This window comes from Amblyraja radiata, chromosome 7, assembly GCF_010909765.2.
Source record: "Amblyraja radiata isolate CabotCenter1 chromosome 7, sAmbRad1.1.pri, whole genome shotgun sequence".
NCBI lineage: Eukaryota > Metazoa > Chordata > Chondrichthyes > Rajiformes > Rajidae > Amblyraja > Amblyraja radiata.
In genome coordinates, this window is record NC_045962.1 from 43,382,846 (window position 1) to 43,404,750 (window position 21,905).

The following is a 21,905-nucleotide window of genomic DNA, read 5'->3' on the forward strand; positions in this document are numbered from 1 at the left end:
TACTCTCACAGCTGTTCCCCCAGTGGACAGATGGACCAGTAAGCCAGAGGGAGCTATCTCAACGAGTAACAACATGCATATATTGACACCTGTAGCACTGCAAAACATTCTCAATAGTGAGCAAAAGGCTTGGTAAAACAGTCGTAAAAGGTAGGTATGAAGCTTTAGTGAAGGATGTGACAGGCTTTGGGCCCAGCCATCCCAATGCATGCTGTACATGGTGAAAAGGAGGTCAGAGATACAAGGGATGGGCTCGGAGAATGTCCAGCAAGTCTCTGCTCAAGTCTCTGCAAGTCTCTGCTCAGCTCCAGTTCTGCACACTTAGATCCAACTCCCAAGTTGGATACGATTGCAGCTGTGCTCTTGAATTCCAGATGTGAGCTCCCTCCTCAAATAAGACACACCAATTCCAAGAATTCTCTGCATTCCATATGTAAAAGATCAAAGCCACCATATTCCACCATTGACATTTTGGAAGCACTTTTGCCTATCCTGCAAATGCTTTTACTGAGCTTTGGGTCAAAACCATCAACACTTCCTTGGCGATAACTTTGATTTTGTTTGATCGGACTCCCATGTAAGCTGTACTAAAGGTGCAATATAATTGCACACTGCTGTCATTGCAAGGGAATATTTTTTTTAACATAAAGGTCTGAAATGGGAAGGATAGAAGATCTACTTAACTTCACTCTCTGCCTCGGCACCCATTTCGCAGACATCTTTGTGAAGTGTTGCAGCCTGCGAGGCTTTCACCTTGATGACCTTATAATGATAGCAGGGCTTTGAAGAGTGCAACACTGTTCAGCATGTGTGTGAAAGAAAGCTAACAGCTGAGTTGAGGCAGTTTACTGTGTCCACCAGACTCACTCAGCCTTCGTAGCTCTTGAATTATTGGACACACATCCCAAAATATCTCCTCACTTCAGCTGAGAAAATAATTAAGGTTTTGATTGGAGTCTGAAATAAAAGGCACTGTTTCCTCCCCAGAACCACTCCCCTACAACTTGCTGCTCTTTCCTGTTCTCATTGCAATTTGGTTCCATTAGTGGGGCAGGTCAAAAGTAGTGAAGAGCATCCACCTTCTCAGTAGCCTAACTCCATTCATGTGCACAGTGAGGGTTGTCTCACTGTTCCATTGGAGATGGGATCAGCCCAAACCTAATCCTAACCTGCCTGTTTTTTCTCCACACAAGTGAAGACCATTTGAACGTGTTAAGATTGATTCATCCAGTACAGACCACAATGGCACAGTGGTGCTTCTGGTAGAGTTGCTGTCTCAACTCCGGTGACCCAGGTTCGATCCTGAGGTTGCATTCTTCCAATTTCCTCCCACAAATGTATGGGTCAGGAGGTTAATTGGCTACTTTAAGTTACCCCTAGTGTGTAGGTGATAGCATAGTCTGAGGGCAATTGGAAATATGGGAAGAAAAAAATTTGATTGATGCAAGTGGGTGCTTAATGATGGACCTGAACATGGTGGGCCGAAGGGCCTCTTTTTTTCACAGTGTGAGTCCAAGGCGAAGATTGGTAAATAGTTGATATACACATCAGACAAATGGACAAGATCTGAATGAAGGCTGCTAGTGAATGAGGAGCGGAAAAGCTTCTTATGGCGCGTTGCTTCTTCTGAGATCAAACAAACTCCTTCTGATCTTTACCAAAATTGGCGGAAAGACTAATTTAAATAGGGGTAATACTTGCCTTTAAACAAGGCTGATCAAAACATAAATACATTTAAAAAAAGGTTGTTATCTATGTGTGTTTAACATTTTCAGAGGGAAGAGATGGTTTCAGATCACATTGCTCTTTTATGCAGACATAAAGTCTGCAGGTGCTGAAATTTTGAGCAAAAAACAAACTGTTAGAGGGAGAGGGCCGAACCACAAATCATCCAGCAGTTTGCATTTAGCACCGTATACGAGTTTCTCATATAGTCTCATGGTCAGGCTCTCAAAGCAACTCTGTTGATCCCACTACTTATTGTGGATGATCAGCCATGATCACATTGAATGGTGGTGCTGGCTCGAAGGGCCGAATGGCCTACTCCTGCACCTATTGTCTATTGTCACTTCCCCACTTATTCCCCTGCAACTATTTTCTCTCACATGCCCACGCATTGAAGAACATCAACATTTCTGGGCAAACATTGAAAGTTATTGTGTTTAATTACTCCTCTCAGAGGCTCACAGTTCATGCATAGACAACACATGCCCGAGGGTTCATTGCAAGACCTTCTGGTACTAACCACTTCCATTAACAATGAATATATTTGAGTGTAAAATTATTGGAAAATATTCTGACTAGGTTTTAAAATAGCCAAATATCTTTGTTTACAGATGTAGTGTCTTGAACCATTGAGTTCCTCCAGCTGTTTGTTTTTTGTTCCAGATTCCAACATCTGCAACCTCACAGAGATGTTTGTTTGGAAATAATTTTCAGCGCTACAAAACATTAACCCAAAAAAAAGTCATGTGGTCATTCTCGTGTTCCTGAGGGAGGCCACACCAGTGCGGATACCTACCTTGCATTGATGAGGTCTCAGTGGAAAGCAACACGGGCTGAATGATTTAAGGATCTGAATCGCATTCAAAATCATTCTCTCCAACAACAAAGTTTGCCAAACAGCTCTTTGAAGTCACTACTTACATCAAACCCTGGGTCTCCTGATTCACCATCATCGCCTTTGGGACCAGGGAAGCCTTCTGTTCCCTGAGAGAGAGAGAGAGAGAGAGAGAGAGAGAGCGAAAAACATGAGTCAGGAGAGGAGCCGTCTTTCTGACTTCCTGTCAGAATCCCGCTCTGTATTTTTAAGCAGAGATAATGAACAACTCATGTGCAGCAAGGAACTAACAGGCTGATTTATCTTCTGCATTTTATTTTTTTAACTCAGTCATTGTGCTTTTGGGTTTCTGGTGAAGCTTCTCAGACAGATTGTAATACTGTTATCCATTCTAAGGGGGAGGGGAAGGGAGTGTCAGGTTCCAATTATAGTTTGCAAATTGTCTGCTGTCTGACAAATTCTAGCTGCAGTGGATGAACCCGATCCCATTTACTCCCTCGTGTCACTACTTTGAAGAAAAGCAGGATAGTGCTCCCTTGTATACAGTCCCTAAACATAACATATCCTTAAAGATTAAAATGCAATTGCGTATCTCCTCCCTCCCTTCCTTTCTCTCTCCCCAATTTCTCTCCCTCCTCTCTTTTCTGCCTCCTATCCTTCCTCTTCCCCTTCCTCCCTCCCTGCCTTTCTCTCTTAATCCCCCCTGGCCTCACTTCCTCGTCCTCCCGTCCTCCTTGCCTGTCTCACTTCCTCCCTTTTCCCTTCCTTCCCCTTCCTCCTAACCTTCTTTCTTCCATTGTGGGCTCCACTGTTGGTCATTAGGCCAGCTCTGATTTGTTCCATACCTTTTTATACCTCTAGTTTCCCTATCTCATGACACTCATTCCAAGTAGGGTCTTGACCAGAAAAGTCACCTATTCCTTTTCTCAAGACATGTTGCCTGACCCACTGAGTTACTCCAGCATTTTGTGTCTATCTTCCTCCTTCCCTCCCACCTGAAACATCTTTTGTTGCTGGCTGCACTTTCCGCAGCATCTGTGCCTCTATTGAGGATGGCTACCATCTTCCTTGCAGTCATCCAGTGGGAATGCTCCTTCTGAACACCCTATAGCCCTGCTACAATGTGCAATGCGCAACCCTGGATCCTTCCATCAGGAATTGCTTCCCACTTCTTCTCACTTCTCAATTGCTTCTCACTTCTTCCATTAGCATTTACAGAACCTGATCCCGAGGGTGAAACACTCATCTTCAATGGAAGGCCTTCAGATTATCTGCCCACATTCCACTTCCTCCCCCTTTACTGGAACAGTGTGAGGATGCACTGGCTTCTGTTGAAAGTTCTTGCGGTGAACTACCTTGTACTCATGCTCATTATTATTGTTCTTTACATTGTTCCTCACCTCAATTGCAACATATGGTGCTGATGTTCCAGCCAGTCCTTGGGATAATGCTTGTTAAAGGATTTACTTTACATCACCAGTCAGTTTTTGATGCATTCTTGTATCAATGCCCCAGGGCAAACTACTGGCTGTTTCTATTTCCTTAATTATATCTTGTCTCACAATACTCTGGGGGGTTACTACCAGATCTGAGGTGAACAGGAACAACAGTCTCCACATGGGACAGGGCTGCATGGTCACTGGCCTGGTGTGACAACTCCAATGCAAGAAGCTGCAAAGAGCAGTGGACTCAGCCTGGTCTATAATGGGCACACTCCACCGCACCATCACCTAAAGTCCCACACCACCAGGTTCAGAAACAGCTACTTTCCTACAACCATCAGGTACTTGAACCACCTGTGCAACCGTGATCTTATCTCAACAATAGAAGACTATGGACTATCTCTTGCACTACCGTGAATTTGTTTCTAATTGTGTGCTTTTGCATGCGTTTTGCTATATGAAACCGTCTTTATCTTTTCACTGTCTTGTAGACTTTATGTGTAATTTATGTTTTTGTGTGTTATCTGATTCTATGTGTCTGTGATGCTGAAGCATGCAGTATATTCATTGTACCTGCACCTCATAACTGTACATGCATATGACAATAAATGACTTGACTGGCATTTACCTTAATGTATTCGTCTATGATGCATCAGTGAATTCTGTCATGGAATATGAAAACACAAATTGCAAAGCAGTCATAAAAGACTAACATTTTGCAATTAACTTGCAGACTTGTGGCCCAACAGCCATTTGGAACACCATCAGTTCCTGGTTAGAGACTACATTTTTGGTTTGGTCTGTAACTATTAAGTGGCAGAAAACTTTAACTCATTAAAGTCTATACTGAAATAATTTCACACAAACCATTTAGTCTAATTCTGTGTTTTGTCTCATTCCCTGTATACTTAAATATTCTAGATACTTGAAACAGTCGTATAAACTGGACTGGAGGTTGGTGGTTCCTTGCAGGTCTTTGCTGGTGATATGGGTCAGTTTTGCTTTGCTATTGGCTGATCTACGGTGGGAACCAGTGCACCTTCACCACTGTAGTGACACGAATGGAAGAAAAACATGCAAACTCTCTAACCGAGAGCTAAGCAGAATCTGTGACAAGATTTATGGCAGTCTTGAGATAAGAGCAGCAACCTACGTTGGATCCACGCAATCCTTGCGGCCCTGGAATTCCCTGTGGGAAGAGAAGAGGAATGTTTATCACATTTATCAACTTGCATTCAAACATATTTTTGCTGGCAGTCAGACGGAGATTTAAACTGTTCCATTAAAAGTATAAGCATAAAGATCTAACTGATCTCCCACAATCTTCTGTTGCTTTATACACCAGAGACCCTTGGCAGGCGGGATGGGGTAGGATCCTCTCCTAATTTGGAGGGTTGTGCTGGGGTGGGTGTGGTTGCTATGAAGCTGGATCAGCTAACATTGCATGGACTGGAGCCATCAATGCACTCAGTCCTGTCTCGATCCATTAAGAGACTTATGCCCATTTTAGGCCATGCAGCTACCCTAGTATAAATGATTTAAATAGTAAAACGACTGTGTCAGAAGGCTATGCATCTGCCCCACTCCAGGGACTTGAACACACTCCAGTGTTATCCTATCAGAGTGCTGCACTGTCAGAGGTGTTATCTTTCAGATGAGGTTAAACAAAGCCCCATCCCACCTCTCAGTATTAAACAAACCCTGCCCCACAACAATGTTTAAGGAGAGTGGGGATGTTCTACCCAAACTACTGGACAATAGTTAGCAAAGTAATTGAGAACATTGTTTCATCATTGCATTGCTGGTTCTGGGAGCTTGTTGTGCAGAATTTGGTCATCGATTGTGTTCACATAAAATACCTCACATGCTGTTAGTGTTTTGGGAGGTTGTGGGTTAGATGTAAAATGAGCTGTGTAAACGCTGGCCTATCTTTCTCTGTAGTTGAAAATCTCTGAATTTTTTAGAAGAACACAATGTCAGAATGTGAAAGTAGCGGATAATAATTAAGCGATCGATCATATGGAAGGCTCGCCACTTACGGGGAATCCGGGTGGGCCCCTGGATCCATTTCCTGGGCTTCCATGTTCTCCCTGTAAGAAAAAGGAAGAAAAAGAAAAGCAAGTTATCCAAATGCAGAAAAAACGTTCTAATACAGAAAATCATAGAAAATAGAGTTGTCAATACAGCCCACTATTCAGCACAGCAGATCATGACAGATTAGTTTCCTCTTCCAGTCTTTTTCACTCCCTTACACTCTTAGGCACTAATTTTTGTGAGAGAGGTATAACACAGAAACAGGCCCTTCGGCCCATGTGTCCATACTGACTAACAGTCACCCATAAATAGATTGCCGCCTATAGACGCCTGTTTGAACATATTTAATGATTTGGCCTCCACTGCCCTCTGTGGAGAAGTTCACAGGTTCATCAACCTCTTGGTAAAGCAAACTCTCCCCACCTTAGTCGTAAAGGACATACTCTCCATGTCCCGAGGCTGTGATCTCTGAGAACACCTTTTCTCACAAAGGGAGGCTAAAACTGCACACTCCGGAGGTCTCCTCACAGTCCTGTACAGCAGTAACAAGATACCACAGACCTCTACAGCAATACCAGGACATCTGGTCAGATCCTAACTTTTTTTTAATGTGGTCTGTGGACGTTGAATGATTCAAACAAAGAAACAGTCAGCTCATTAATAGTTTTTACTGAAATTCTTTCTACATGAACCCCTTAGTCTCATTTTGTAATTTAGCTCCTACTGTAATATTTAAATGTTCACGTTTGCAGAAACAATGGGGTCCAGATCTTGGACTATAGATATTTTTGTTTGCGAGGAAATATTGTTGTGTTTAGCACTGAAAATGAGTCTAAGTTGGCAATAAAATAACTTTGGCCCAAATCCAATGAGAAATGGCCGTGAGCGATTTTACAGGTTACATGATAGCATTGGAGGGGGTGCAGAGGAGATTCAGCAGGATGTTGCCTGGGACACAACAGTTCCATTATGAGCAGAGAAACTAAGGATTTTCTCTTTGGAGCAGAGAGAGTAAAACAACGGTACAGATAAGGCAGTACTAGCACAGATACGGCATATTGCAGGAAACCTTTCCCTATAGGAGAGGTAGATAAAACTAGACAACATAGATTTATGCCAACACCATTTAATAAGTGTCTAAACAAAGAGTTCAATTACCTAGGCACAGATGGCTTTGGACCAAGTGCTGGGAGATGCAGTTAACATGGAAAGGTATCCACTGGCTAACGTAGACAACTGTAATCTAAACTAGCAGTAGATAGACCCCATGATATAACCTGATGTGTCTGCTGTCCAATGTTTTCCTTCCTGCCAGCATCTTTGATGACATTTTCAAAAAGAGGGATGTGAAATGTCCCTCTAACGTGGGCAACAGAGGTTAGCAAAGGCAGGCAGCAACATGGACAAGTTGAGCCAAAAGGCCACCCATTTCTGTGCTGTTGGTTTCTATCATTGCCTAATTTTACAGCAATCCAACAGCTTCCCTGCTTAATATCTACCATCAATTCACAAAACACCAGAGAATAGGTGACGTTTCGGGTCAAGACCCTTCTTCAGTCTGAAGAAAGATCTCGACCCGAAACGTCACCCATTCCTTCTCTCCAGAGATGCTGCCTGTCCTGTTGAGTTACTCCAGCGTTTTGTGTCTATCTTTGGTTTAAACCAGCATCTGCAGTTCCTTCCTTCACAAAACACCAGACTTATTGCCTTTAGTTTTGGAACGAGCTGCAGTGGAATCCAAACTCACGGCCTCTCTATGGCTATCCAGTTACTATAACCACAGGCATTCGTCCAACCATCCCTCCTGTGACACAGCCACGTACTCCAGGCTTCTAGCAACTGCGGAGGAGTAAAGCTCTCCCTCAGTGACCAGCCCACCACAGCCCGTTCCGGCCGGTGAGTGGGGAGGACACCGTGACTCAGTTCCCTGACCTTCCAGTTCCCAGGGAGTGGGGGTAGGGTCAGGAGGGAAATCTGTGGCTCTCTTGTTTATCTGCCTGGAAAGAAAGCTGTGCGAGAGGGCCTGAGTCCAAGAGCCCCTGAGCCACGAAACTCAGTCTACAGCTGAATCTCCTCTGTCAGAGCAGTGCCAGAGAACAGAATCACTTACTGCTAAATCCCACTCCACGTAATTCCCCGTCCTGCCATCACAATCACTATGAGGCTCAGCAATGATCAGCCATGATCACATTGAATGGCGGTGCTGACTCGAAGGGCCGAATGGCCTACTCCTTCACCTATTGTCTATTGCCTATTGTCATTGTCATCAGCGTGTTCTTTTGGAATGGTTGCCATGCATCATTCATGACCTGGATTTCTGGATTTCTGCTTTATTTCATGAACTGATGGTCACTAATAAAAAAACTCATACTGATCTGACTCTCAGCTGAATAACATTCTCCTTCACTTGCATTGCTTTACTCCCAGAGAGAATAAAATGGGCCGAATGGGCTAATTCTGCTCCTATAATTTAAGAACTGATCTGTGATTTATTTTAAGGGAATAAATGACAAAGTGCACTTCATTTTCACTTGCTCCCTTAATCTGCTCCATCTCTTTCAACTTCTCCCCAACCATGTCTTCCGTCTTCTTTCCTCTAACTCTGAAATTCCTGTGGTATAGTGGCGCAGCTGGAGGAGCCGCTGCCTCAGAACTACACCGACCAGGGTACAATCCTGACTTGTGACTTGTCTATGTGGAGTTTTCTCATGTTCTCTTGTGACTGGATTGGTTTAATAAAACATAGGAGCAGAATCAGGTCATTCGGATCATTGAGTCTGATCTGCCATTCAATCATGGTTGATCTATTTTTCCCCCTCAACCCCATTCTCCTGCCTTCTCCCTGTAACTTTTGACACCCTTACCAATCAAGGGCCTATCAATCTCCATTTTAAAAGTACCCAAAGACAGCCACCTATGGCAATGAATTTCACAGACTCACCATCATGATTTCCTACCAAAGGCATGTACCAAAGGCATGGTTTGGTCAATTAATTTGCCACTATAAATTGCTCCATGTGTGTAGGTGAGTGGTAGAATTTGAGAGGAATTGTTGGAAATGTGGGGAGAATATTTTCTTTTAAATGGGATCAGTGCAGGATTCGTGTACTGGTTGCTTGGGCGGCACGGACTTGGTGGGCTGAAGGGCCTGTAATTGCGCTGTAGGCCTATGATTCTCTAGGAATCTATAAAGACATTAATATCAACTCTTCCATCTCAACTATAAATCTCTTCCAAATGATTTCTAATCCACGTGGACTTCATTTGTGTCTACTTTACCGAGACCAAGACAGAGCAACTTAATGGAGCAGGGGAGAAACAAAAATAATGGACATGATTGTATTGTGGACCTGAAGGAGAGTGCTGGAACTACTGGAAATTTTGATCCATGTAAAAAGCATGGCTTCAATAACACTGGAGAACCTTAACACCACCCAGAACATAGCTGCACACAGATTGCCACCACACTTCCCACCTCAGAACGCCACCATCAATGCATGAGGCTGCAGTGTCCTCCACCTCCAAATGCACCTCAACATCTTCCCTAAGCTTCTTTAGCACTGCTCGCCAACCTCCACCCCAGAGATATTGAACCCAAGTGTTACCTGCAAGTTTTGCTGCACCTTGAACAGCCGTCGTACTGGGAACCTATTACCTATGACCATTTCAGGGACTCAAATCCCGTAACACACAGTCCAACAACATTCCTTCCGGCTCAGATGGCAGTAGTTCAGGTGGAGAGTCTGTCGGGAGGAGAGCCTGTCAAGACGAGCAATATTTGCTGACGTGTTATCCCAGGCCCAGGAATGAACAAGAAGAGAACCCTGCATGGCAGTAACCCCATTGTAAGGTGGGGTTACACTCATGCTACTCCTACTTAATTTAAAAGACTCAGTAGGATTCTCTCTTTCACTACAGTCCTCATGTGTCTGAACTTGCCGCATCTGCCTCTAGTTCTTACCATTTCACCCATTGGGCCTGCGTCTCCAGGGTATCCCTGTGGCCCAATTGGTCCTCTGATCCCCTGCAGGGTGAAAACAACATTAGTCAGTCCTTTAATTCCACGTGCAATCCGTTAGTCAACTGAGCTACCAATATGAAAAAAAGGTGTGTGCAAGGTGCCATTAACTGAATTCTGGAGGATTCAGTCACTACAGCAGCTGACTGGCATGTGCACATTTCTCTCGGCAATCTCAGTAAACATATTAGGTGACATTCTTCTCCGAAGTGGCATGTCCCAGCCAATAGGGATCATTGACAGTGGTCGTTGATTCCTCTTGACAAATATTACTCTTATCAGTATTTATGCCAGTTTATCTCAGCCAATCTATTCCTAGCATTTGCTGACTCTCAGGATCTCTCTTGAGGTTCATTCATAAGTTTAAAGGAGACCGGTGCATTAAAGAGTTCAGCTTGGACCAAATAAGCCAGCCACTGATTGTAATGTGCACTCATTAGGTGATTGCCACAATCCCCAATAAAGTTTGGACAATTGGGAGGGAGCAGTAGGTTCAATTTCCAGAGAGAAAGGATTCCAGAGGAAAAAGCTGGTCTTCAGATGCATGACAGAAAAACTGCTCCTCCTCACCTTACTAAAATGGAGTCATTTATCTTTGGGAGACTGTTGAACAAAGACACAAGTCAATGTTGGTCATGATGTGTTGCACATACCTGACCAGTCAACAAATGGTAATGGCAGTGCTACTGATGAGATGTTGTCGGGATTTGCAGATCAAACTGGACTAGCATTGGATTCTCACTCATGGGTTGGCGTAGGGGACGTGCCCCCATTTTCAGAATTTTTATGGAAGAGTCAAGAACAGCTTAGTCGTTAATGAAGTATGGATGAGATGGGTGCTGGTTGTGGGGTGGACCTGGTCCAAGTGGTGTAGTACACAGTTAATTTCAGTCGAGAGAGTGGCATTAGTGACCGAGTTAGGGCCCAGACATCAGCAAAACACCCAACTATGTCAACAATGGCCATCAGCAATAATAGTACACAATACGTACCTCTTGTCCTGGAGGTCCCATGTCTCCTTTGAATCCCCTGGGTCCAGGCTGGCCAGACTCTCCCTGAGGCAAAAGAAAGCAAAGGGTCACTGCAGAGCACAGCAAGCAGGACATGTGGGAATAGATGGCCACACGGTCCATGTAGTGTGATTAGCAAACACCAGACTGACACAGTACTTTGCTGCTAACTGCATGTCTTCAGGTACAATATTCAGAAAACGAAAAGCTAACTGACTCCATCTGAAAGAATACTGTCCACTTTGTAGTCATCCCCATCCACCAGCATCACCATTCACTTGTTCTGCCATTAGTGCTGCTTGGCTGCACTGTATCTCATCTGCAGCACACTTCACTGCAAGTTGGCAGCTCCTCTTTGACAGAGTCTCCACTGACCCGATGGCCAAAGGATGGTGTATGGAAGTAGCACCACCGTCCAAGTCAAGAGTGAGGAACCGTCGGAGAGCTGTCAGTGTGAGAGGTGGACCATCGGAGAGCCGAGGCCGGCCGTCAGAGAGCGAGGAAGGTCAACAAGAACAAAGGGGAACCTGTCGGGGGGCTGTTGCCACGTGCAATGGCAGGTAGTAGATAGGAATGTTCAATGAACTTTTGTCACTTTGTCAAGGCCAAAACATTGCAACACTTGTGTACTGCCCAATTGCGGTCTGCTACATGATTTTACCGGGTTGTATGCAAATCAAAGCATTTCACTGTACCTAGATACATAAAATAATATATAATTACTATTATATATTATAATAAAATATAATTGAATCATTGAAGTCACTTGCCACCCTAATTCAAAAGTCTATTCTTAGATCAAAATCTTGGATCACTATCACGTAAAACACTGCCAATCCGGAACGCAAACCACCAAACTGCTCATGGACTATTAGAAAGGGAGAGGTGAATAGATTGCAACCAAGTCAAGTCATATTTCATGATTAAAACCAAAACAGAGTGACAGATGTAACTCTGAAGTGGCATCACTGACCCATATGTTTTGGTCCTGCCCACTTTTGGAAAAATGTTGGAAAGAAATCTTTGACACTATTTCTGTAGTTTTAGGTATTGATTTACAACCTCATCCTATTACTGCAATTTTTGGGCTTCCAATGTTAGATTCAATTCATTTGTTCCATTCCGCCCATCGGCTGATTGCTTTTACCACATTAATCGCCAGAAGATCTATTTTATTTAAATGGAAAGACTCTAACCCTCCGATTACACTCCATTGTTTTTGTTTTTGGAAAAATAGGCTAATAAAAAGATTTAAAAAGAAAAGAAAGAAAGAAAACCAAAAATACCAGTGATCATGCTTACTAGCGCTTGGCAAACACAATCTCTATGGACAGATACATGGATGTGAAAGGTGTAGAGGGATATGGACAAAACACGGGCAAATGGGACTAGCTTAGATGGGGCACCTTGGTCGGCTTGGACAAGTTGGGAAGAAGGGTCTGTTTCTGTGTCGTATGATTCTATTGTGGCAGCTACGGTAGCGGAGCGGTAGAGTTGCAGCCTTACAGCACTTGCAGCGCCGGAGACCCGGGTTCAATCCTTACTACAAGTGCTGTCTGTACAGAGTTTGTATGTTCTCCCCGTGACCTGTGTGGTTTATCTCTGAGATCTTTGGTTTCCTCCCACACTGTGGTGGTGGGGCTGATCTCAGACAACGATGAGAAGGCCTACCGGGAGGAGGTGACTGATCTGGCACTGGTGTCGGGACAACAGCCTCCTCTTGAACATCAAAAAAACTAAGGAGCTGATCGTGGACTTTAGGAGGGCACATCATCTGAGGACGTACACACCATTGAGGATAAATGGGGATACTGTGGATAGGGTGAGCTGTTTTAAATACCTGGGAGTCTACATCTCTGAGGATATGACATGGACATCACACGCTGCAACACTGGTGAGTAAGGCAATTGAGGAACCTCAATTTACCACCTCAGGCAATTGAGGAAATTCAGAGTGTCTCTGAGGATCCTCCAGTGCTTCTACTCAGCGGCTGTGGAAAGCATCTTGTCCGGAAATATCACGATTTGGTTTGAGAACTGCTCTGCCCAGGACAAGAAGGCTCTGCAGAGAGTAGTGCATTCGGCCGAACGCACTATGGGAACTTCACTTGCCCCTCTGCAGGAGCTATACATCAGAAGGTGTAACTCCAGAGCCAATAAGATCATGGGAGATCCCTTCCACACCTGCAACGGACTGTTCCAGCTGCTACGGTCAGGCAAACGCCTTCATTGCCATGCTGTGAGAACGGAGAGGTTGAGAAGAAGTTTCTTCCCAGAGCCCATTAGGATTGTAAACTCCTACCTCACCAGGGACTAACTTTACTGTACCACTCTACTGTTTTTTTTTAATTGCTGGGGTTTTTTTTTCTCTTTTTCCTTCCTCCAACAATAGGTAACATGTAAAAGAATATGTGATTCTGTTCCATTCTGTTTGTAGTTTGTTTGTTTGTTTGTTTGTTTTTTGCACAAACCGCGAGCATTGCCACTTTTCATTTCACTGCACATCTCGTATGTGTATGTGACGAATAAACTTGACTTGACTTGACTTGACTTGACAAAGACGTACAGGTTTTTTAGGTTAATTGGCTTGGTGTATGTGTAAAATTGTCCCTAGCGTGTGTATGTTAGTGTTAATGTGTGGGGATCGCTGGTCGGTGCGGACTTGGTGGGCTCAAGGGCCTGTTTCCGTGCTGTATCTCTAAACTAAACTAAACTAGACTCTCTGACTGTTAAATGAGAGGAGAAAACTGTGGCTAATTAAGTTTTGAAAATATGTATGATTAAAATGTCTGATTACTTCCCCAAATGTCCCTAGACAGACTGGAGGTTGCTTGGATACCAGTGTACGTAATGAGTGATTTAACTGTCAAAAGGTAAAAAACCCCCAGAAATCTTGAAGTGGTGAAATCGAGAATTGTTGGGTTTGCGAAACCCAAATTTGAGCCCTGAATTTAAACGGTGCCCTGGTGATCACTTCGAGACAAATTCTTCACTGTGTTTAGTTTAGTTTAGAGATACAGTGCGGAAACAGGCCCATCGAGTCCGTGCCGACCCAGTGATCACCTTGCACACAAGCACTATCCTACATACTAGGGACAGTTTACAATCTTTACTGAAGCCAATTAACCTACAAACCCGTACATCTTTGGAGTGTGGGAAGAAACTGGAGAATCCGGGGAACAAACACACGGTCACGGGGAGAATATACAACTCCGTACAGACAGCACCCATAGTCAGGATTAAACCCGGGTTTCTGCTGCTGCAAGGCAGCAACTCTACCGCAGCTCCACTGTGCCTCCCTTAATTGAAGAAAAACTCAGGGTGGACAGCATCAGGTCAGGGAGTACAAAACAGACAAACTCCCACAGATGTGTTCAAGAAGGAACTGCAGATGCTGGAATATCGAAGGTACACAAAAATGCTGGAGAAACTCAGCGGGCCCTCCTCCCTTTTTCCTTCCTTCTCCCCCCCACCCCCCATCAGTCTGAAGAAGGGTTTCGGCCCAAAACGTCACCTATCTCCTTCACTCCATAGATGCTGCTGCACCCGCTGAGTTTCTCCAGCATTTTTGTGTACCTTCAAACTCCCACAGATGTTAAACATGCACTGCCCAGAACCTCTGTCAGCCTGATTTTAACCTCAGTGGAGATCCTATACACATTGAGTTTGCATTCTAATTGCAACAAGAGGCCAGATACCCCTCATCCCCTGGTATAAAAGAGCTTGGTCTCCATAATCAACCAAGGAGCAGATGGCACTGTTGCGTCTCACTACATGGGGTTAAGCAATGAATCTTACAACGATAGCCCTGCACTTCTGCTAAGTTCATTGTTTCAGTGCTTGGCAACCATGAGTTAAAATTATGCACACATCCGTTCCTGCATCAGTCCGTGCATCTGGTATGTGTTATGCTGTTGAACATTCCAGATTGCCAGGTTACCATGGTTTCTGATTTTAATAGTTCACTGTGCTGCACGTCTGTTTTAAAACGTATGGCATTCTATCATTATTGAATCCCATATGGTGCACTAAAAAAATGAGAGCAGAAACGGAGTATGGCTGGTTTTATGGCAATGGTATAAATGGAGACTCTGTGCCAATATCCCTCTCCCTGCCCTGCCTGAGACTTTGAATTCCCCCCTGGGATAAATAAAGTTCTATCGTATCGTATCGTATCAGATTCTGGGATTCACCTGGGAGAGCTGCCGGAGCCAGTTGGTTCTCCGGAGGACTTTACTATCTGTCGGCATTCGGATTTGGCTACCCATCTCACCAAGGAGACCTCTAGTTGACACATGTGGAGATGTTAGACCACTATGTTAGATGTTAGATGAAGACCACAACTTCAATTGGTCATTGGATTCAAGCATACAGGGCTGGCAAGCTGAATGGTTGAGATTGTGTGGAGGGGATGTATTGACTTGGCTGGCAATCCCCTGAGTGCAGAAGGTTGATATAACAGGAGCATGAGAATGTTAGAGGGATCAGGTAGATATGGCTCAAAGCAAGTGGTGTTTTTGGAGCAAGCGGTCACGAGTTTGTAAATGGAGCCAGAAGGTAATGTGGGAAGCACAAGGAACAGAGGAAATTGGGTTCTTTCGTCTCCAGAAAGAGGTGGATGTTCAGAGGTCAATGGTCTTGTTTGGGTAGACTGAAGGTTCCTTTGGTCGGGGGAATTAAAGACTGTTACTTTCAGGGTCATGAGCTTAACTGCAGGGTGGTATGGTGGTGCAGCGGTAGAGTTGTTGCCTTAACTGCAGCTCCAAAGACTCGGGTTCGATCCTGACTATGGGTGCTGTCTATACTGAGTTTGGACGTTCTCCATGTGACCTGCGTGGATTTTCTCCAGGACCTCCGGTTTCCTCCCACACTCTAGACATACAGGTTTGTCGGCTAATTCGCTTGGTATAATTATATATTGTCTCTAGTGCGCAGGAGAATGTTGGTATGCCGGGATTGCTGGTCAGCGCAGATTCGGTGGGCCGAAGGGCACGTTTCAGCGCTGTATTTCTAAACTAAACTAGAGCAGCCATGATTTGATCAAACAGCAACCATGGGCTAAATGGCCTCTGGCTATTCCCGTGTCTTTTCCAGCAGTTCAGTTAACGTACTTAATTGTTACCTAGGAAACAATGGCATCTACCTTAGATCAGCCCTGTTTACAACAAAAAAACAGGACTATGCCAGTCCAGCTAATTACCACCCGGTCTATCCTCAAAAGTCCACAGAATGATGGAAGTGTCACTGGCAGGACCATCAAGCAGCACTTAAGCTGCTGACTGAAGCCCAGTTTGGGTTTTGCCAGAACCACTCAGAATCTAACCTCATCATAGCCTTGGTCCAAATGTAGACCAAGGAGGTAGGTTCCAGTGGTAGGATGAGTTTGACTGCCTATGACAGTAAGGCAGCGTTTGACCGAGTGAGGACACAAGGGAAAAACATTCCAATGGTTGGAATCATAGGGCAGCACAGTGGCGCAGCAGATAGAGCTGCTGCCTTACAGCGCCAGACAGCGGGTGCTGTCTGTGTGGAGTTTGCATGTTCTCCCTATGACCATGTGGGTTTCCTCCAGGTGCTCCAGATTCATTCCATATCCCAAGGATCTCCGGTTTGATAGGTCAATTGGCTTCTGTAAAATTGACAATGTGTAAATAGTGGATGAAAAAGCGGGTTAATGTAGAATTAGTATGAACGGGTGATTGCTGGTTAGCGTGGATCCGGTGGGTGGACGGGCCTGTTTCCAGAGTGTACCTGAGAACTAAACTAAGGTGGTTGTTGGACATCAATAATTTCAGTGTCAGATCATCACAGTTGGGAGTTTCTCAGGGCATTTCTAGGCCCAATATTTCAGCTGCTTTATTAACAAGCTTCCTTCCATTTGTGAGCATGGTCTTGCAGTTGGTAGAGTGGCTGCTACACAGCACACTGACCAGACCCAATCCCGACTACTGGTGCTTTCTGTGTGGAGTTTGCATTCTACCAGTGATTTCTCCCTGGTGCTCCGGTTTTCTCCCATATCCCAGACATGCAGTTGGGTGTGTTAATTGGCCACTGTAAATTGCCCCAATTGTGTAGGGAAGTGACAGAATCTAGGGGGGAGATTGCTGGGAATGTGGCGAGAATAGAATGCAGGGAAAGTTAGTGAACGGCACTGTGAATCAGCACAGACTTGATGAGGTACACTCAGGAAATATGCTCAGAAGTAGGGATGTGCACTGATGATTACACAACTTTTAATTGAATGTGCTAACTCCACCGATAATAATGCAGTCCATATCTGCAAGAAGCAAGACCTAGATAACATTTAGGCATGTGCTGATAAATGGCAAGTAACATTCAAGCCACCAAAGTTCCAGATTACAAGTGCCTTCTATCTATGCTTGACATTCAATGGTATTATCACCATTCAATATCTTGGGGTCACCACTGACATGTAACTCAACTAAACCAGTAACATAAATATTACAACTGCAAGAATAGGTCAGAAGCTGCATATCCTGACTCACCTAAGGCCTTTCCAGCATTACAAGGCAAGTCAGGTATGTTTCGGAATGCACCATCCACTGGCCTGTATAAATGCAGCGCCAAAGATTCTCAAGAGCATTGACCACCGAGAAAAAAGCAGCTTGCTCAAATGGTCCTCCACCACCACCCTAAACATTCATCCCCTCTACCACTGGTGCACAGAGGCAGCTGTGCGTGCCATCTACAAAGTGTTACTCTGACAGCACTTTCGTGATCTCTACCACCAAGAACAGCAGGTTTATATAAGGAGCCACAGGTGATCTGCACTAACTGCTGCACCACTGTGCTACTTGCCACCGATATCTCCACAGGCTGAATGTGCGCGTAGCACTTGGACAAACAGAGAACGTGCCTGTCAAAATGATGGTGGAAATGGGAGAGGTGAGAGAGGTCCATCCACTGGATGGTCACCTTTTCTTTGTTCTCTAATACAGCAGTGGCTTCATGTGCACTGTATCCAATGAGTCAGAGGATATATTTATGGCAGAGGTAGATAGATTCTTGATTAGTACAGGTGTTAAGAGGTTATGGGGGGAAGGCAGGAGAATGGGGTGAGGATGGAGAGATAGATCAGCCATTATTGAATGGCGGAGTAGATTTGATGGGCCGAATGGCCTAATCCTACTCTATCACTTATGATCTTATGATCTTATGAAACCTAGCAATAGATCTGACAATGCTGTAACATCATCTCTTCTATCTGTTTTGAAATTGACGAGTATCTTCAATTGTTTCATAGCAAAACATCTTCAACCTCTGTAAAATATGTTTTTTCCCCTATGGCCTTAACAAGTGCCATTTTGTGCCCAGATCTGTATGAATGGGAAGAAGTTGCCAATGGAGAATTGTATCTGAGCTTGAAAGAGAACGTAAAGACGACTTACACATTTCACATTTTCTGCCATATGGTTAAACCATGGAAGGACAATAGTTAATTAGTGAGCACCAACCAATTGGCTGAGATCCAGTGAGTGGTCACAAAGTAGCTAACTCAACCTGCTAACTATTAAATAGGAATGCACTTACCGGCACTCCACTCAGTCCAGGAGGACCCTCGTGTCCTGGTTGACCCTCGGGCCCAACTGCTCCCTGTGGAGGAAAATAAGAGCGTATGGTGTTGCTGCAATTCATACCAAGGCTGATCCCACACCCATCTGCTCCTTCCTTCACTATTCCTCCACCCGTGCATTGCTTGCCATGAAGCACAACATAAGGCAGGATGGCAGAGGGTCTCAAAGGCCAAGGAAAATCAACGTCCACATTCCGGGCAGCACATAACATTGCAGAGTTAGGAAACCCCAGGTGAATTGTTTATTTGGTCAGTGATTCACTTTAGTGTGGGCTACTAAATGGCAAAGGAACTGAGGTCTTTGAGATGATTAAAGGATTTGATATATTGATGGGCAAGGTCCTGAATTTCTATTTGAAGTGAGGCTTTCCATGATCCTCTACACACATTGGGTTTCCACACTGCGGCCTGTTAGGCCGGCAGCAATGGGCTCAATCAGTGGGTCACACACAACCATATTGTTACTGGCGTGTCCTCTGCATGGTCTCACCAAAGCACTTCCTTTCAATTGCACCAATTGTCTCCTCAGGTAAATGAATCCATAAGGATGATAGACACCCACCAAATTAAGCTGGGCTCTTTTACAGGCAATGTCATGGCAGCAATAAATTTGGGAATTCTCAGCCCAAAACACTGCTGAGGCTGCTGGGAGTCACTGGAAAGTTCCAGAACTGGAATTGACAAATAATTATGAGATAAGGCGATTAAGTAAGTTTAAACCAAGATGCGAAAGTAAATTTGAATATGCATCAGCCATTATCTCAGTGAATTGCAGAGCACCCCCCCAGGGAAGAATAACCTCCTTCTTATTTTGTCAATTATTATTATTGATTGTTAATCTTAGTTACCTTGGATCCCTTGATTCCTCTTGTACCCGGAGGTCCGGGTAATCCTGGCTCACCGAGAGGACCCTAGCGAATGGAAGAAAAAAATCACAATTATTAAGGCACGTATCTGGACGACTCGGCGGCCATCTTGCACAAATGTTGGCAAAAGCGACGTGTCAACACAAGAACATTAATAAATGCTTTCACCACTCCCCTCACCCCTCCCCAGTGCAAAACAGGTGGAAGCACACTGTCTGTTCCTAGAATCACCAAGGTGACCCATAGTAGATGATTTCCATGACCCTGGGACAATCCAACAAAATCTGTGGAGAAACCTGGGAAGCCACTCACATGCCTGGGGTGTAACAGGTTCAGATGGAACAATTACGCCCAGTGGGATTTACCCATGAATGGAATAATCCCTGGGACAAGTGGGAGAAATGCTCAGACTCTGGGCTTGGCTAAATTTCAGTCCATTGATGTTTAAGTAGGTGAATTATTAGATGGTAGATTTTAGGATCGAACACAATTGGAAAGGAAGCTTTTTATTACTGGGGCTCGTATACTACGATGATATGATACATCTCACATGTACATGCATGTATTCCCTATAAAAACACTTCCACATGTTATCACCATAATATACATCTCATATTTGAATGTATAAATTATCCTTATATAGAAATAATCTCAAATTAAATCTCTGGTTGATTTTTTTTAACAATTGGGTTGAGTTGTTTAAAATGTGCTGACAACATTGAGAGAGATTTTAGCAAAAGCACATAGTGGGATCCTCGTGGCCACTACTGAAATGCAGATCTTGTCCATCAGATACACACGCAATATGGTGCCAGAGGAACCAAAACTCTTTTGATTGTATGTATTCAATAGTTTTCCTTCCACTGTTCAGTTCTTTCCTCAGAGCAAGAAAGTTCAGTAATTTATTGTATTATTTATTGGGCAGTGGGCAGATGCTCTAGACCTGCACGGGAAGGTAGACGCTCCCCCACGAGTCTCGGGCAGATGGGGCTCGTCAGCCTGGGAAGGCAGTCCATCTAGGAGAGGGAAAACTCTGATTTAAAACCTCCACTGCCTTGTGGCCATATCCAGTCATGGAAAAGGCTCCAGGGGTAAACCTCAAGAAAATCCGGAGTCGGAGCCCCTTAGGTGGTTCGTTGTTGTCTATAACTTCGCTCTGGTAGCTCCTGCGACGGCGCTGGTGCCAAACTGTAACGGCCCTGCTGTTCCTTTGGATCGATCAGCGACGTGGAGAGGGGGACGTGCTGCATGGGCAACAGCCTGTCCTCCATATGACATTGCCCAGGCTTGCATCCGACCAGAATGCATCACCCATGGTCAGTCATGACCGAGAGGGGCCTACCTACTTATTGGATACTTATTTGTTGTCTTGATGTGTTAATGCCTGTAAAGCTGCCGCAAGTAGGACTTTCATTGTTCTAATCCCAGTGCATATGGTAATTAAACATTTAGGTTAATTTTTAATGGGCAACGGTCAATTAAAGAGTTTCTAAGGGTAATGTGTAGAATAATGCAAACATCTTTCAGCCAGCACAAGATATTAGAGGGACATAACTTGGAAGTAAAAACAAATCATAGAAAAAATTATAATATATATATATATATATATATATATATTGCAGATGATGCATGTTTCAAAATTATTCATACATATACAAGGAATTCACTAAATTGATACTCTTGCTCAAACATGGGCAGTACACTGGTGACACAGGTTCGAATGACCTCTGGTGCTGTGTGTATGAGGTTTGCATGTTCTCCCTATGTCTGCACAGATTTACCCCTGGTGCTTCAGTTTTCTCCCACATCCCAAAGCTGACAGAGGAGAATCACGGGGAGGTGAGAAAGAATAATAGAGTAACAAGAAAATAAGTGGGCAGGCAAGGTTGGGATTACTCAGAAAGCTAGCAAAGACTTGATGGGCTGAATGGCAATCTTCTATCTTGCAAGAAAATAAATAAATATGATAAACAGTTGCTTTCCATGCATGAAAAACCATTCCACCTACCTCATCACCTTTGCCTCCATCATTTCCTGGAAGTCCCTGTGCACAAAAGTAAACAGTGTTTAAAAACAAATCATACACATTTAAAACTGTAAAGCAAAACCTCCCGTTTTGAGAGTGAATGCTTGGCAGGTCATTGTTCTACATGCTCCAGTGAAAATGCTTCATTTTCCTATTTTAACATTCCTGGTGTCTATTGCACGATTTACAAACAACAGGTACTAGTAATTAGGAAGGTGTACAGAATGTTGTTGTTTAGTGTGTGGGGAATTGAATGTGAACATTGAGAGGTTATGGAAGGTAGACAAAAATGCTGGAGAAACTCAGCGGGTGAGGCAGCATCTATGGAGCAAAGGAATAGGTGAAGTTTCGGGTTG

The 21,905-nt window shown here is 44.2% G+C and overlaps 1 protein-coding gene across 3 annotated transcripts in view; it reads right to left on the reverse strand.

The window, feature by feature from the left end:
* col6a1 (collagen type VI alpha 1 chain) overlaps positions 1-21,905 on the reverse strand; it is a 71,144-nt gene that overhangs the window by 22,548 nt on the left and 26,691 nt on the right. For all 3 annotated transcript variants that reach the window (XR_004412604.1, XM_033024339.1, XM_033024338.1), the window contains 8 exons: positions 21,532-21,567; positions 19,506-19,568; positions 18,615-18,677; positions 11,047-11,109; positions 9,998-10,060; positions 6,042-6,092; positions 5,156-5,191; positions 2,647-2,709 (listed from right to left, as the gene is read on the reverse strand). Coding sequence is in view for 2 of the 3 variants with exons in the window: in XM_033024339.1 (XP_032880230.1) it covers positions 2,647-2,709; positions 5,156-5,191; positions 6,042-6,092; positions 9,998-10,060; positions 11,047-11,109; positions 18,615-18,677; positions 19,506-19,568; positions 21,532-21,567 (438 nt within the window). In the remaining variant the exon portion in view is untranslated. The remainder of the gene's footprint in view (positions 1-2,646; positions 2,710-5,155; positions 5,192-6,041; positions 6,093-9,997; positions 10,061-11,046; positions 11,110-18,614; positions 18,678-19,505; positions 19,569-21,531; positions 21,568-21,905) is intronic.